Source organism: Chiloscyllium punctatum, chromosome 21 (genome assembly GCF_047496795.1).
Source record: "Chiloscyllium punctatum isolate Juve2018m chromosome 21, sChiPun1.3, whole genome shotgun sequence".
NCBI lineage: Eukaryota > Metazoa > Chordata > Chondrichthyes > Orectolobiformes > Hemiscylliidae > Chiloscyllium > Chiloscyllium punctatum.
This window is the reverse complement of record NC_092759.1, coordinates 16,269,469-16,285,485: the sequence shown is the minus strand read 5'-3', so window position 1 is coordinate 16,285,485 and position 16,017 is coordinate 16,269,469. Positions and strand designations below refer to the sequence as shown.

General features: G+C 43.2%; 1 protein-coding gene across 1 annotated transcript; it reads right to left on the bottom strand.

Moving 5' to 3' along the window:
• Positions 1 to 11,140: 11,140 nt before the first annotated feature.
• Positions 11,141 to 11,962, bottom strand: LOC140492458 (probable G-protein coupled receptor 139). The gene has a single exon (XM_072591347.1). The coding sequence runs from the start codon at positions 11,960 to 11,962 to the stop codon at positions 11,141 to 11,143; it is 822 nt and encodes a 273-aa protein (XP_072447448.1).
• Between the last annotated feature and the right edge of the window lie 4,055 nt (positions 11,963 to 16,017).

Here is a 16,017-nt window from a genome sequence, read left to right as displayed (position 1 = left end):
AGAGCTGCTGAATTAATGTATATTCCCAAACGTTTACAGTCTTTGCTAATTTGTACAATATCTCAAACTGGAATAAGACTTCGTCTATAACAGGAGTTGAAACAATGGCTGAACACATTGCGGTCTCCAACTCGAATACATCACCTCAGACTAACCCAGCATCTAAAACCACCACTGCATTGCAATCCAATAGTGCTTTTCAGACCAATACATCTCTATAGTGACACTGACTCTTAGTTGAATAAAGATCCTCAAATTGATTTCCTTTCTTAAATAGAGCTCAAGTGAATAAATCTTCTTTAACTAGTGTAGTGTCTCACACTCATGCAGCACCTGAATACAGGTCCTCCGTAAATAAAGCACTTGAAATGTTAAAATATCTCAGCTGATTAGTGTTGCAAATGAATACAGTGTCTCTATTTAATACAACACTTCAACATGTGTAATTTATAAAGAACCTCCCAACATAACAAGACAACTCAATCCTGAACTGAAACTAACCATGAAACTGCTCTATCATTCCAGTCCATTTTGTTTACAAAATGCTCAAACTAACGCGAGGAACAATTCCATTTAAAGCAAATATTACAAACGCAGTGCAGGGTGATCCAGCTGTCTCTGTGATATGCAACACTGAACCAGCACATTATTATGTTGTTAGTCACAACTGGCAAAAGCGAAACCAGCCCCCTCCCCACACCCCAAAGCTTTTCAGCGTTTAATTGATCATTGTGACTTACCCGGGATGCCAACGGTTACAAGTACAAGGTAATATATTCTAACCACCTCAAGAAATACCTCAATCATTTTCCTTGTGTTGGAGTCCCTTTGTGTTGCAGTAGATTGCTGCCAATTAGTTTCTGAGGTGAAACAGTCCCAGTTTATACCCTGTAGTATGTCCACTGGGACAGCAAGGTTACAACATCTGAAGAAGGGTCACTGCACTCTCTTTGTAAACTATGTTTTCTCTCTCCACAGATGTTCAGGTTTTCCTGCTCTCTCTCTCTCTGTTTTCAGAGGTTGACTTATACTTCAATTATTTTGTCCAAACTACCAACCCCTGTCACAGAAATGACCGGATCTGGTAAATGTTATTTGCAGGTGTTGAAGGGGAAGTTACACAGAATATTGAATTTGGCACCATTAAAAAAAGGAATCAATTTGAGGAGTTTTATTCAGCCGAAGGTCAATGCCACTTTTAAATTGTATTGGTGAGAAAAACAGCATTGGATTGTAATGCGGTGATGATTTTAGATGCTGGGTTCGGCTGAGGCAATGTATTAGAATTGGCTGGGAGTCACCAATATTAGTCATAATGCAAGAATATTTACCTTCTCAGACATCGCTGTGGCCTTGCTTCAAGAGAGGACCAAATGCATCTGTTGAAGCAAACAAATCATTTGTTTAGCTGTGAGATGTTGGACAGAGGATGAAGAACTGGGAGCACTCCAGGGCTTCATAGGTAATGCGTTGATGGACAAGAGTCCAAGGAAGGCTGACTCACAGGCCCCTGGATCTCCTCCAAGAATAGGGTCTGGTGGCAGTTCCCAAATCCCAGCCCATCTGCATTGGGACGTTAAAGCTCATGAGGTTTGCACCAACTATCCAGCCAGCCAACTGAAAAAAAAGTACGCCAAGGAATTCCAGTTTCCGTGACAACGCACATTTTTTTAAATGCACATTATAGCCTGGATGTTGAAGATAGAATCTCCAACCTTACTCCCATGACATACCCTGTTTTGGGAAGAATGTTATTAAGCTAGAGAGAGTTCAGAAAATATTTACCAGGATATTGCTGGGAAGGGAACGCGAGAGTTGTCGGGAGAGGCTTGTATAGGTTGAGTTTTTTCACTGGAGCACAGGAGTTTGGGAGTGACCTTATAGCGGTTTATAAAATTATGAGTGATATGGGTAAGGCAAATGGCAGCTGTCTTTTCCTTTGTGCTGGTGATTTCAAGACTTGGGTCGGGGTGTTCATATTTTTACAGTGAGAGGAGAACAACTTAAATACGACCTGAAGGGCAACATGCTTTTACACTATTGTGGTTCATGTGTGGGATGAAAGTCCGGAGGAATCATTGGATGTTGATTCAGTTCTAAATAAGAAATATTTGGAGGGATATGGGTCAAGTGCAGGCATGTGGGACTAGTTTATGTTGGGATTATGGTCGGCACAGACTGGTTGGACTAAAGGGTGCTGTGTGACTGGGTGAGCAGGAATCTTTCCCTCTCCATGAGCCCTCTGTTCACGGGTGTAGGAAGGATGAGGAAGTTGATGCTCTAACAATTCGATCACGCCCTTCCTTAGTCTCCTGTAATGACAAAGCGTTGTCGATCTGGAGATGTTAAAGGAAATCAGAGAGTGCTGGAGTAACTGCTCAAAGCATCTTTCAGAGAGCTAGAGAGACAGTTGACATTTCAAATTCAAGATGAACCTTCCTCAGCATCGAATCTCAGACTGGGACTGAAATATGAGACATTAAAGGCAAGGGGTTAGCACACAACACTATCACAATACAACACAAAGAAGTTCATTATTTAGACAGTTCTAACCCAATTCAATTCCATGACCGAGCTCCTGGTCAACTGATATTGCTAATGTGCCACAACACATGACATCGCAGCTAAAGCTTTGGAAGTTTACTTGCTTTCCTTCTAGATGAAGAAAAAGCAATGCAATATCCAAGTCTTAACACTGCAATTCCTGTCTGGTGGCACAGAGATCACTGGGTTAGGAATATGGAGCGGATTAGCAATCTAGAGATATCGGTTCCAATCTCAGCCAGTGGCATAATTTTGAGTTGAGCAAAAGACAGGATCAAAAAGCTAGCCTCATGGTAACCATGCTAAAGCCCATCTGGTTCAAAAATGTCCTTTAGGAGAGGATAAATGCTGCCTTTAACCAGTCTGGGTGACATTTGTGTTCCAACATGGGGTAAACGTGTCGTGGAGAAAACATGGAGAATCACCAGGAGACGCAGAGAGTTCTTCAAGAAATAGGTCTTTTATTTACAAAGGAAAAACCGTGACACTCAAAAAGCGAATTCTTGAATCCGCCCGAACCTCAGGGTCTGTGACTCTTTATACCTCTTTATGATCATGTTTTTGTTTGCTTATCAGCATGTCCAACTGTGTTAATTAAAACTACCTCACTCCAGAAACCAATAATGTTAGTTCCGATTATCTCTTTACTTCTGCCACTATAGTTTTTTCCAATATTCAACTTAATATTATTCTAATGTCACGATTAGATATTTTCCTACCCCATCTGCTCCAATGGTCTCCTGTCCCAGGACGACCCTGCTAACTACTGATTAAATATTTGATGTCACGTTCTGCCACAAGGGTCTCAAGCAATCTGACTGTACTATTAATTAAGGGTTGACTGTCCTGACCTAAATATGTATCGTCATGACCTGTCCCAACTTGCCATGATGATATCTTGTCCCACCATAGTGACCTTTCAGCCCCAGCCTGACTCGACTAATTGATGTAGGTGTATTCCACTATTCTTATCCCATCCTGCCACTGTGACCTTTTGACTAGTGTAGCATTCGACAGACCCCTTGTAACAGATCACCAGTGATCTTCATGCTTTAACACTTCCCATGCCTTCATGCTCTTTATTTTCCATATTCCCCCCTTTGAGACATACTGATCTCGTCTTGAGAAAGAAGACAATCAGCTCAGACCATCTGTTGTCCAATACAAACAGTGGAGGTCCCAACATGGACTGAATAATTTTTGGAGTCTGAGTCTTAAAGGGTTCTTCCTCCGCTCCTGGGGTCCCTTGGGCCAAACACCTGCCCTCCAATAGCCAGAACAGGTAAAAAAGACCCAAGACCCCTCACAATCTAGGACCTGCGTGTCCTTCAGATGTATCATTGGTGTCTTCGTGTGGTAGTTGTCAGATCATAATAGTAGAGCAGTGGGGCTCCGTCAAATGAGGAAGCACTTTCGAGGGTAGCTGAAATGACCACAAGTTTCTGTGTTGCGACGTGAACTAAAAAAGACTTAATAAAAGGTAAGACACAACAAAAGACGACGGTGACAAGTAAAACCGAATCTTGACAAACCATGCTCCCCAAGACCCTAATATATTATTCAACCAATCAAAAGCCTGATGACCAAACCCCACACTGTCTTTTAACTCCTGTCTCAGATTCTTTACTTTCTCCACTGCTTTAGTTAAAGATTCCCCAAGTCTAGTATTGCTGGGAAAAAGGTACAGCAATGTTCCCAAAGCATCACACCTGCCCTCCCCATTTCCTGCTGGTATCCAATCTAAGGCCTGTCTGTTTTGCCATGTCATTTTGATAGCAGCATCCAATTGTTCATCCAAGGCCACAAGGGCATCGTCAGTATAGTTGATACATCTCTGCTGGTTGTAATGAATGTAATTAATCTATTCAACATCTTGCTAATCCCTAGGACTGTAATGAGACCCTCCCAGCCAGTGGCAATCTCATTGCAAGCCTTAAACCCATTAGGGGTACCTCTTGGCTGTCCTATGCTTTCAATCCACCCAGGACATTGGTCACTTTCCAGTTCAGGTGCAACCCTTCCTTCATGTACAGGTCCCACCTTCCCCAGAAGACATCCCAATTATCTACATATCTGAAGCCCTCCCTCCTACACCAGCTGCGCTGCCACGTGTTAAGCTGCGCCCACTCCCTGATTTGTCCTTGGCTGCTTTTGGGAAGCGAGAAACGCGATTGCTTTGCCGCTTGCGAAGATTTCTGCATCCTCGCTCTCCACCGGAGTTGTGCCGAAGGACTGGAGGGAGGCAAATGTAATTCCTTTCTTCAAGAAAGGAAATAGGGAAATCCCCAACTATTACAGACCAGTCAGTCTCACGTCTGTCATCTGCAAGGTGTTGGAAAGGATTCTGAGGGATAGGATTTATGACCATCTGGAAGAACATGGCTTGATCAAATGCAGTCAGCACGGCTTTGTGAAGGGCAGGTCATGCCTCACAAATCTTATTGAGTTCTTTGAGGATGTTACTAGACAAGTTGATGAGGGTTCGAGTAGTGGATGTTGTATATATGGACTTCAGTAAGGCATTTGATAAGGTTCCCCATGGTAGGTTCATTCAGAAGGTCAGGAGGAATGGGATACAGGGGAACTTAGCTGTCTGGATACAGAGTTGGCTGGTCGATAGAAGACAGCGAGTGGTAGTGGAAGGAAAATATTCTGCCTGGAAGTCAGTGGTGAGTGATGTTCCACAGGGCTCTGTTCTTGGGCCTCTACTCTTTGTAATTTTTATTAATGACTTGGATGTGGAGATTGAAGGATGGGTTAGCAAGTTTGCAGATGACACAAAGGTTGGAGGTGTCGTTGACAGTATAGAGGGCTGTTGTAGGCTGCAGCGTGACATTGACAGGATGCAGAGATGGGCTGAGAGGTGGCAGATGGAGTTCAACCTGGATAAATGCGAGGTGATTGACTTTGGAATGTCGAACTTGAAAGTTGAGTACAGGATTAAAGACAGGATTCTTGGCAGTGTGGAGGAACAGAGGGATCTTGGTGTGCAGGTACATAGATCCCTTAAAATTGCCACCCAGGTGGACAGGGTTGTTAAGAAAGCAGATGGTGTTTTGGCTTTCATTAACAGGGGGATTGAGTTTAAGAGTCGTGAGATCTTGTTGCAGCTCTATAAAACTTTGGTTAGACTGCACTTGGAATACTGTGTCCAGTTCTGGTCACCCTATTATAGGAAAGATGTGAATGCTTTGGAGAGGGTTCAGAGGAGGTTTACCAGGATGCTGCCTGGAATGGATTGGTCATGGTAACCGCAGGATTATGCAGATGGGTGAGATGTTGTTCTGAGTGTCAGTACAGACTGGATCGGCTGAATGATCTCCATGTGTAACCGAGGGATTCTATAAGCCCAACCTATATCCTCAGAGCTTGTAGCTGTTGCACTAGCTGATCGTGACTATAGCCTGGAGGTTCACACAATCAATTCACTGACTCCTACCCTTGGATGTCGTGTGGGTCCAGTGGAATGATGACATGAGTTCACTCAACAGCCAGAGTCCACTTGCAGCATCAGAAGGCTCACTGCCTACATCTCTGTTCCTCTCTGTCTCTCAGTCAGCTGAAGCTCATAGCGAGTGCACATTTATTGGATTCACCTTCAACATTGCCCTCCCCCCCCCAACCCCCCAACTCCATCCCCGAGGCTTGTTGTGTTGGACAGTGGGCAATGTGAGTCGGGTCATGTATCATTCATTTCCTTTAATTGTCGTAACTCCAGAGACAACGCCCAGAGGCTGCTCAGCAGAATCCAGCCTCCGTGTGACAGCTTCTTTGCGAAAACTGCTTCCTCCAGATAGTCCGAGGTGGCACGGCTGGGATTTTGTTCCAAATGCGACGCCTCCCCCCATGAAACCTTAAGAGCCCCAAAACGTTAACCACGTGTCTAGCACACAGAAACCACCATCAGAATACCATTTAGGGTCTAGGAATGCTTCCCCAGTCTTCTTCCCCTCAAACATTTTCCCCATTCCCTACTTGCAATGCCAAGTATGTTTTAACTTGTTTTCTGACCAAATGAATTGTTACCTTAAAATTAGCTCACGGGCTCTTTCATGCCCCATCGAATTGATGACAAGAAAACGCGGGCACTTCAACCTGAAGCAAATTTATTAGTTTAATCTATGTAATATATGTCAGAGACATGTGCTAACTAATGAGTGAACCATTTCTATTAAACCCCAGAACATACCCAATACCATATCCAAACCAGTGAGTCCCACCCACTGCCTTCTGTTCATTGGAGTTTTTTGGAGCTCTCTCTCTCAGATTACACGGCACCAGCCCCACAGTGAGGCATCCGAGAAGGGGGACAAAGTACCTGATACTCATCCCATTCAGAATCTAAGACGACGTGTTGAATTTACATTCCATAATGACGGCAGCACTTTTCCGACCTTTAAATTGGACTGAGAAACCAATCCAGGTGGACCCAGGTACCCTCACCCCTCTGTCTACCTGTGACTCCACTTTCAGAGAACTGTGCAGTTGAACTCCAAGGTCTCTCTGTTCCAGTTCAAATAGACATATCAGTGCCGTGTGATCACCTCCAGGTCAATACAGTTTGACTTTGCGTCACTCTTGTATTAATATGCCTTCTCCGTTCCTGTGGATTGTTCCTTGTCATAACAATCCTCAATGTTCTGGTTTGAAGATATCATTGTTAACCTTCACATTACGGCTCTCTTCAAGCCACTCATCACGGTGAAATTTATCAATGTTCCTTCAGTCTCACTGCAAGATACTGGAACTCCCTCCGTGACAGCACTATGTGGGAGCCCCTACACCACAGGGAGTGCAGCAGTTCAAGAAGGCAGCTCTTCTCCACTTTCTAATGGGGAGACTTGGTATGAGCAATACATACTACAGCAGGCACTGATGCCTGTGTCCCAGGGCTGAATAAAATAAAGTTGGATTTGAAAGAAGATGTCAGGTGGAAAGAGAGAACGAAAGACTTCTGTGACTGGTAGAGTGTCTCAGGTGTTGGTGCTGGGCCCATTGCTGTTTGTTATCTATAACAATGGTTTGGATGAGAATGGGCAAGGCATGATTAGCTAGTTTGCAGATGACACTAAAATAGGCAGTGTCATGGACAGTGAGGAAGGGTATCAGAAATTGCAGCAGGACCTTGATCAGTTGGGGAAGTCGGCCGAGAAATGGGAAATGGAGACTAACATGGAGAAGTGTGACGTCTTGCATTTTGGAAATTCAAATCAAGGCAGAAGTTTCCTGGTGAATGATGTGGTCATCGGAGTGTAGTGGGACAAAGGGACCTTGGAGTGCTGGCGCACAGTTTCTGAAAGTGGGATTACATGTAGACAAGACAGTGAGGAAGGCTTTTGGCACACTGGCCTTCACCAGTCAGGGCACTGAGGATAGAATTTGGGAAGTAATGTTACAATTGTACAGGACATTGATGAGGCCACACTTGGAGTATTGTGTTCAGTTATGGCCATCTTGTCATAGGAAAGATGTTATTAAACTGGAAAGAGTGCAGAAGAAATTTACAAGGATGTCGCATGGACTAAATGGTCTGAGTTATAGCGACAGTTTGGACAAGCTCGGGCGTTTTTCTCTAGAGCGTAGGAGGCTGAGGAGGAATCTAGTAGAGGATTATAAGATCATCAGAGACATGGATACGGTGAATGTACTCACTCTTTTTTCCTCAGGATGGGAATCAAGGACGAGAGGGGCATCAGTTTAAGGTGATGGGAAAACAATAAAATGGAACCTTTACACATAGAGTACGGTTATGGAATGAGCTGCCAGTGGAAGTGGTTGAGGTGGGTACATGAACAACATTTAAAGGGCATTTGGACAAATGCATGGATTGCAAAGGTTTCGATGGATATGGGCCAAGTGCAGGGAAATGGGTTTAGCGCAGATGGACATTTTGGTCGGCATGGACCAATTTGGGCCGAAGGCCCTGTCTCCGTGCTATCAGACTCTACAACAACAGTTTGAGACATCAAAGGAGACAATTGGAGAACGTGAAAATTAATGGAAAGAGGAAAATGAGGAAGGGATTGGGAAAGGGAGTCCGTGAAACTGCTGGGTTGATATGAAAAGCAAATCTGATTCCCATTGCTCTTCAAGATGGGATATCCCATCTCCTTTCCCAATTTGCGCCATGTGTGCCTCCAGACGCCCAGCAAAGTGATTAACTCGTTTTCTTACTACCCCCTTCAAACTGCAATGGAAACGTTGAACAGTATAAAACCAAATCCCCACTTGGTGTTGGCCCAAAGACCGGAAACGGTGAATACTTACCTCGCACTGCCCTCCTCACTTGTACAATCACCGGCAGAGTTTTCTCGTTGGACTGCTCATGCAGCAGCCCGATGTAGTCAGACTGTCTGAGTCACATGATACAGGCAATGTGCCAGGTTCCTTCAATCCAATCCTGCAAATCCTTTAACACCAGTCTGATAAACCCACCACTGGTGGACACGGCAGTGTGGTGTACAGGAGGGAGTTCACAACATTGACTCCAGAATGCATGAGGTCATAGAGTTTTGACATCACGATCCACTGTATCTTTTCTTCATTCAGAGAATGTGGATGCTGCTGGGGCAGGCTAGCATTTATTGCCCATCCCAACTTGGTCGGGGACAGACAAGAGATGATTGAATTGATATCCATCTGGACTCACTTGTAGGTCAGACCTGGTCAGGACAGTGGTCTCCTTCGCTGATGATATTGGAGGAACAAATGGCCTCTTCCAACAACCAGCAACAGTTTTGTGGGGTATGAGAAACTGAACGGGCACTTTCTTATTGTAAAAGATTGAATCCAAGTTTATGTCGAGACACTATGTAGACATAAAGTCTACATAATCAAAGAATGGGAGGTGATAAATGCATATCATACCACCAATTGATTGAGTAGGATTCCTCTGTTTGTAATATTTTATAAATTCCATGCTTCTTTGCGAAACATCTCACTCAGCAACAGCATACCATGACTTCTTATGGAAGGAACAGCCATGACTGACAGCCATGTACAATTCATTCACATAGCAGACAATTTAGAAACACTTCCTTTGCATCATTCTTAAGACATTTCGCTTTAGCATGCACTCGCTCTTAAATTATCCAGTTGTATTGTTTCTTGTTCTTATTGTCGGTTTGTAAGGGCCAGTTAACTGTGTTGTATGTGTAACCAACCTGTAGCTATTAAACAATGTTTAAGTGTTTGTATAAAGTTTTGATTATCGGTTTTGAAGATACCAAGGGGTGGTGCATCGTTTTGGGCTTCAAAATGCTATCTTCAAACCAGACCATTGAGGGTCAATCATGAAGGACTAATTGCTTACCAGGAAGCAATGGAAGGAACATGGAAGGATACATAAAATAGGCCTGTTGTGAAAGATAGGGGAAAGTGAGGACTCCAGCTTTTGGAGTTCAGAGTCCAGAGCGTAGTGCTGGAAGAGCACAGCAGGTCAGGCAGCTTATGACAGAAACGTTGATTCTCTCCTGCTCCTCGGATGCTGCCTGATCTGCTATGCTTTTCCAGCACCACACTCTGTTGTGAAAGATGGTCTGTTTTGACTGGGAGGTGTCTATGTGACACTCAATTGTCAATGAAAACTGTCTTGTTGTGTAGATGTACGGAATCATCTGGATTTGTTTCTGGAGGTTGGAAAAATCAGTTTTCAATGTGCTGTCTAAGAAGGCACTTTTGTTATTTGGCTCGTCCAAAAATTTCAATGCTGTTCCTTGGATGTGGGCATAAATTGTTCAGCCAACAATTCTTGGCCATTTCTAATTGCCTCGTCGAATTGTGCAGGATGTTGCGATGGGTCTAGAGGCATCAAACTACCATTAGTGAGATTCTTCCTAAGAGTCCCTTGATAATAAAAGGGCTCAGTACCATTGAGAGAAGACGATTCGACATGGGAGCAGAAGTTGGCGATTTTCTTTCACGAGGTGAGGAGGTGTGAGGAGCTGACACAAATGAGGAATTGAAGACACAGGGCAGTACAGTCATATTTTTATTGAATGTTGGAACAGGAATAGAGGGATACTGCATGTATTCGTTGTGTTCTCTGATCTAATGATACCATTGATCACCTTTTCTCTGTCTGCCATCAAGAAGCAAAACTGACACAGGAGCAACATCAATCATGATCACAGAATTCTTACTGGGCCCAGTGTAAAACTAATTGAAAGGCCAATATTATATCAGTGTTTGAGAAATGAGAGAGGGATATGTTTGTATTACATTTGACCGCGCTGCGAGAGAGCACACAAAGCGTTTTAAATCATTTAATATTCAATGAATAGTTCAGGAAAACTGGACTCTGCAGGGTCAGCACTGCAATTCAATTCAAACCTCTTTCTCACTTCATCAGCTTTACATCTGGACACTGCTCATGCCTGGCTACAGAGTACAAGTGAACTGAATTTTGTAGATCACATCATTAAGCTTTTCCACTACGGACTGCCAGCAGCTGAACTATCAGTCTAAACACTTCTCAGGAGAGGCAGGAAACAGTGTCACACACACATATATTTTGAGATCCTGGGACATGTTAGGACCAACCATGAATAGGATACAGCTGAATATAGCTCTGGAGAGAGCTCAGGTTTTTTTTTAACTACTTAATTAATGTGGTGATCAGCTTCCCTGGATATTTCAGCATGGTCCTGAACTGCTCTCTGAACTTCGTATTAGTCACTCCATAGATAAAAGTGTTTGTACAAGAACTTAAAATCTGCAGCATGTATCCGACTTGTTCAAAGACGATGAGAGAATCAGTATAATCTGCAAAGTTAGCTTCGGTGATGTTATAATATAAGAATTCTGCGACCGTCGTCAACCACAAGAGTGTGAAACTGCCCGAAACAGCAAAGAGCAAGATCACAGACTTCCTTCTGCTCGCCATTTCTGGGTCTGTGTTATTCCCTCCTTTGCTCTGGCCCCTCAGTCCCTGACGGACACGGCTGCTCACTAGAATATGTCTGATGGTCAGAACATTGAGCAGCAAAATTAAAGCGAAGGGAAGTAATGGCGTTAGAACTGAATCAAACCAGTCAAATATCACCCACCCAAGATCAGTAAAGTAGTTTTCTTTTGTAAAGCAGTCCCATGGTACATTGTCAATGATCTCACCATGTTGTAAGGTAAAGTAGAAAGGAAGGCTTTTTAGACCGAACAGGAGAGAGGTTGTTGTAATCACCACCACTGCAGTTTTCTCAGTACAATATTTTCTTTTCAGCTTCTGGCTGCAAATGGCAACAAAGCGATCGAAGGTGAAAGTGACTGTAAACCAAACTGAAGTATTTGTAGATATGTGACTGAAGACAATAATAATATTACACACAGGAGTCATATCGAGGAAGGAACCCCGGAAGTAATAATAACTGATCCGATACAATACAACCTCATTGATTACAACCAGTAGATCTGCTGTCGCCATGGCTACCAGGTATCGACTGATGCAAACAGAGAGCCCACACTTTCCTTGGGACAGGATCACAATCGCCAGTAAATTAACTGCATAGTTGAGAAGGAGAAACAGGGAGAGGAAATTACTGATAAACAACTCATCTCCATGCATGAGAACAGAGAATAAAATCTGTACTGTGTATGATATCAGCATTCTTAGCCCTGCAGAATGCAGTAGCATAATATTGTTGGATATTCCTGAGGGAAAAGGGATTTTAAGCTTGTAGGACAGTGTGTTCTGAGCCTGGAGTAAGTGAGTCCCACCGTCCCGTCATCAATGTGAATGGCTGCAGCATGTAGCAGCTCGTTTAGACCTAACGTTTTGCAACGTTGATGTTGAGGACATGCCTATGTTAGACCCTTCAAAACGTTGTTCTGCATTTTCTTACAATTCCTGCTTTTATACTCATTCCTGTCAGTTCCACTTCTCAAATACCTGATAAAATCCTTTTGAGCTTTCATATGGACCTTCATATGTTTCCACAATTGCAAAGAAAAACGAAATCTTTTCTTTGTTCCCCTCAATTTTGTTGTCAATAAACATTATTTTAAATTGTCAGCACAAACATTATAAGCTGTTCTGTTTTCTACTCAATGTTAATGAGCAACAGTGTATCCTTTCTCCTGCATGAGATTTGTCATTTATTTGAAGAGGGTTGAAATGTAAAAGCAGAGAGGTTCTACTATGATTATACAAAGGTCTGGTTAGACCCCATTTAGAATACTGTGTCCAGTTTTGGGCCCCACACATCAGGAAGGACATACTGGTACTGGAGCGTGTCCAGCGGTGATTCACATAGATGATCCCTGGGTTGGTTAGCAAAACATACAATGAACAGCTGATGATGTTCTAATTGTATTCGTTACAGTTCAAAAGGTTGAGGGGACACCCAATAAAAACTTACAAGATGATACATGGCTTATAAAGGGTGGATGCTGGAAAATTGTGTCAGGTGGGGATACGAGGACTCGTGTGGACAGTCTTAGAATGAGAGGGTGTCAATTTAGAATGGAAATGCAGAGACATTTCTTCAGACAGAGAGTGGTGGGCTGTGACATTCACTGTCACAGACCCCCGTGGAGGCTGGGAATGTTACATGTCTTCAAGGCAGAGATTGGTAAATTCTTAATCTTGCAAGGGATACAGGAAGAGTGCGGATAAGTGGCATTGAAATGCCCATCAGCCATGATTGAATTGAGGAGTGGACTCGATGGGCCGAATGGCCTTACTTCCATTCCTATGTCTTCTGGCCTAATGGTCTTAAGGGAAAGGCACCAGTTTTGTTTCCTTTTATGAATTCAACTCATTATTTAATCATTATTTCCTCTTTAATTCCATGCACTTTTGCTAACAATTTAAGCATCACATGAATTATTTCCTTTTCAATGGAATACTTTTGCAGGGTAGTTATGAAGTATTTCCTTAAAATCTGCCATAAATTATCAACTCTATTTTCCTATTAACCTGTTTCCAGGACCATTTAGCCAACTCATTCTCTACATCCTTTTCAGTTACCATTATTTTAAATTTAAACACTAGTTTTTAACTCCTTCAAACTGATTATGAAATTTCCCATGTAATGATTACTCTTACTGAGAGGATCCTTCGCTATGATTTCATTTGGCCCCTTTCTGGGATATTTCTATCATCAGTAGCCACAGGTGAGGTGCTGGAAGATTGGAAGGTGGCTCATGTGGTGTCGTTATTTCAGTAAAGTGGTCATGAAAAGCCAGGGAACTATAGATTGGTGAGCCTGGTGTCAGTGGTGGGTAAGTTGTTGGCTGGGATTCTGAGGGACAGGATTTACCTGCATTTGGAAAGGCAAGAGATTATTAAGGATAAGCAGCATAGCTTTGTGCATTTGAAGTCTTTGAAGAGGTGACCAAGGAGATAGGTGAGGCAGTGCAATGGTTGATGTCTACATGGACAGTAGGAAGGCCTTCAGCAAGGTACCGCATGGTGTCTTGGTTAGCAAGGTTATATCACATGGAATTGAGGGAGAACTAGTCATTTGGATATAAGTTTTGCTTGAAGGTTGGAGATAGTGTGTGATGGTTGAGGGTTGTGTTTTTGGACTGGAGGTCTGTTACCAGTATTGTGCTCCAAACATCAGTGCTGGGTCCATTGTTGTTTGTCATTTGTATAAATGATTTGGATGTCAATACGGGAGGCATGGTTAGTAAGTTGGCAGAAGACACCAAAATGGTTGGTGTCGTGGACAGTGAAGAAGATTATCCCAGAGTACAATGGGCCTTTGATCAGATGAGCCAATGGGCTGAGCAGCGCCAGATGGAGACAATGATTTTAGATCAATCTGGGGTGCTGCATTTTGGGAAGGCAAATCTGAGCAGGACTTATATAAGTAATGGCAGGGCAGGGGAGTGTTGTGGATTAAAGAGACCGCGGAGTGCAGTTTCATAGTTCCTTCAAAGTGGAATGCCAGGTCGACAGGGTAGTGAAGGAGGTGTTTGGTACTTGTGCCTTTATTTATCAGAGCATTGAGTAAAGGAGATTGGATCGTGTATTGTAACTCTACAGGATAGTGGTTAAGCTGCATTTTGAAAACTGTGTTCAGTTCCTGTCTCCCTGCTAAGTAATTGTTCTATTTGAAAGGCTTCATCAAAGGTTTAGAAGGATGCTGCCAAATATGGAAGGTTTGATGTGTAGGAAGAGGCTGAATAGGCTGAGGCTGTTTTCCTGGAGCATCGGAGGCCGAGGGGTAACCTTATACAGGTTTATACAGTCATAATGGGCATGGATAGGGTTTGAAATGGTGGCATTTGCTGCGGAAGGAATAGAGCATAAAAGTAGGGAGACATTTCTGCAACTTTACAAGGCATATGTTAGACAGCACCTGGAGCATTGTTCACAGGCTTGGACCCCTTACTTAAGGAAGGATGTAATGGCTTTGTAGGCAGTACAGAAGGGTTGCTGAAATTGTTTCCAGAGATGAGCGGTTTGTCTTATGAGGAGATATGCGTGATGTGGAGATACCAGTGTTGGACTGGGTTGGGTAAGGTCAAAATTCGCACAGCACCAGGTTATAATCCAGCAGGCTTATTTGAAAACATTAGCTTTCAGAGTGTTGCTCCTTCATCAGGTGGTAGTGTATATGTAGCAATTACGGCATATACTACCGAGGGTTTCGAAGAATGAAGGGAAATCTCTGAAGGTAATAAGATGCTAAGGGGGACTGATATTGTGGACTTAAAGAGGATGTTTCATCATGTGGGGCAATCTGGAATAAGAGGGCACAGCTTTGGAAATAAGGAGTAGCCCATTCAAAACAGATGAAGGGAAATGACTGCTTCTCTCAAAGGGTAGTATGTCTGTGGAATTCACTCCTCCTGAATGCGGTAGATGCTGGGACATTGAGGAAGTTTAAAGAGGAGATTTTTTAAAAATTAGGAACTGGTTGAAGGGTTACAGAGAGTGTGCAGGCAAATAGAGTAGAGGTTGTGATGTAGTCATCCATGGATGTGTTGGATATCGGAGCAGCTTCATGAGGTTGAATGACCTATCTCTGCTCCTAATTCCTATGAGGGTACCCATTCAATCACAGCCCACTCACCCCCCTCGTAACTTATACCTTCACAGTGTCCTTTGTTTCAATATAAGATCCCAGATTCAGATGGGACTGCTTATCTTTCTATCCCAATGAAGCGTTCAAATCATGTTTTGGTCACCTTTTGCTGAAAGGGTTGTCACATGAAGATTATTGATAAACCCATCCTCGTTGCACAAAACCCAATCGAGGTAAAGTGTTCCCCTCACTTGTTCTTCAGCGTACTTGTCTATAATCCATATCTTACACATTTCAGCAGTATGCCCAGTGCAATCTTATTTCGAATGTGATTTGTTCAGTGAGTATCTGGATTGAAATGATCACTGGGTACTGCATGCATCTCTAATTTCCTGCTTCATGCCACCCTGCCTTCCCAACACTGTTACAAGACTGGGAGATAATTCCTACTATTATTTTCCATCTCGTGTTGCTTCTGAGCTCTGCTCAGATTGATTCCACA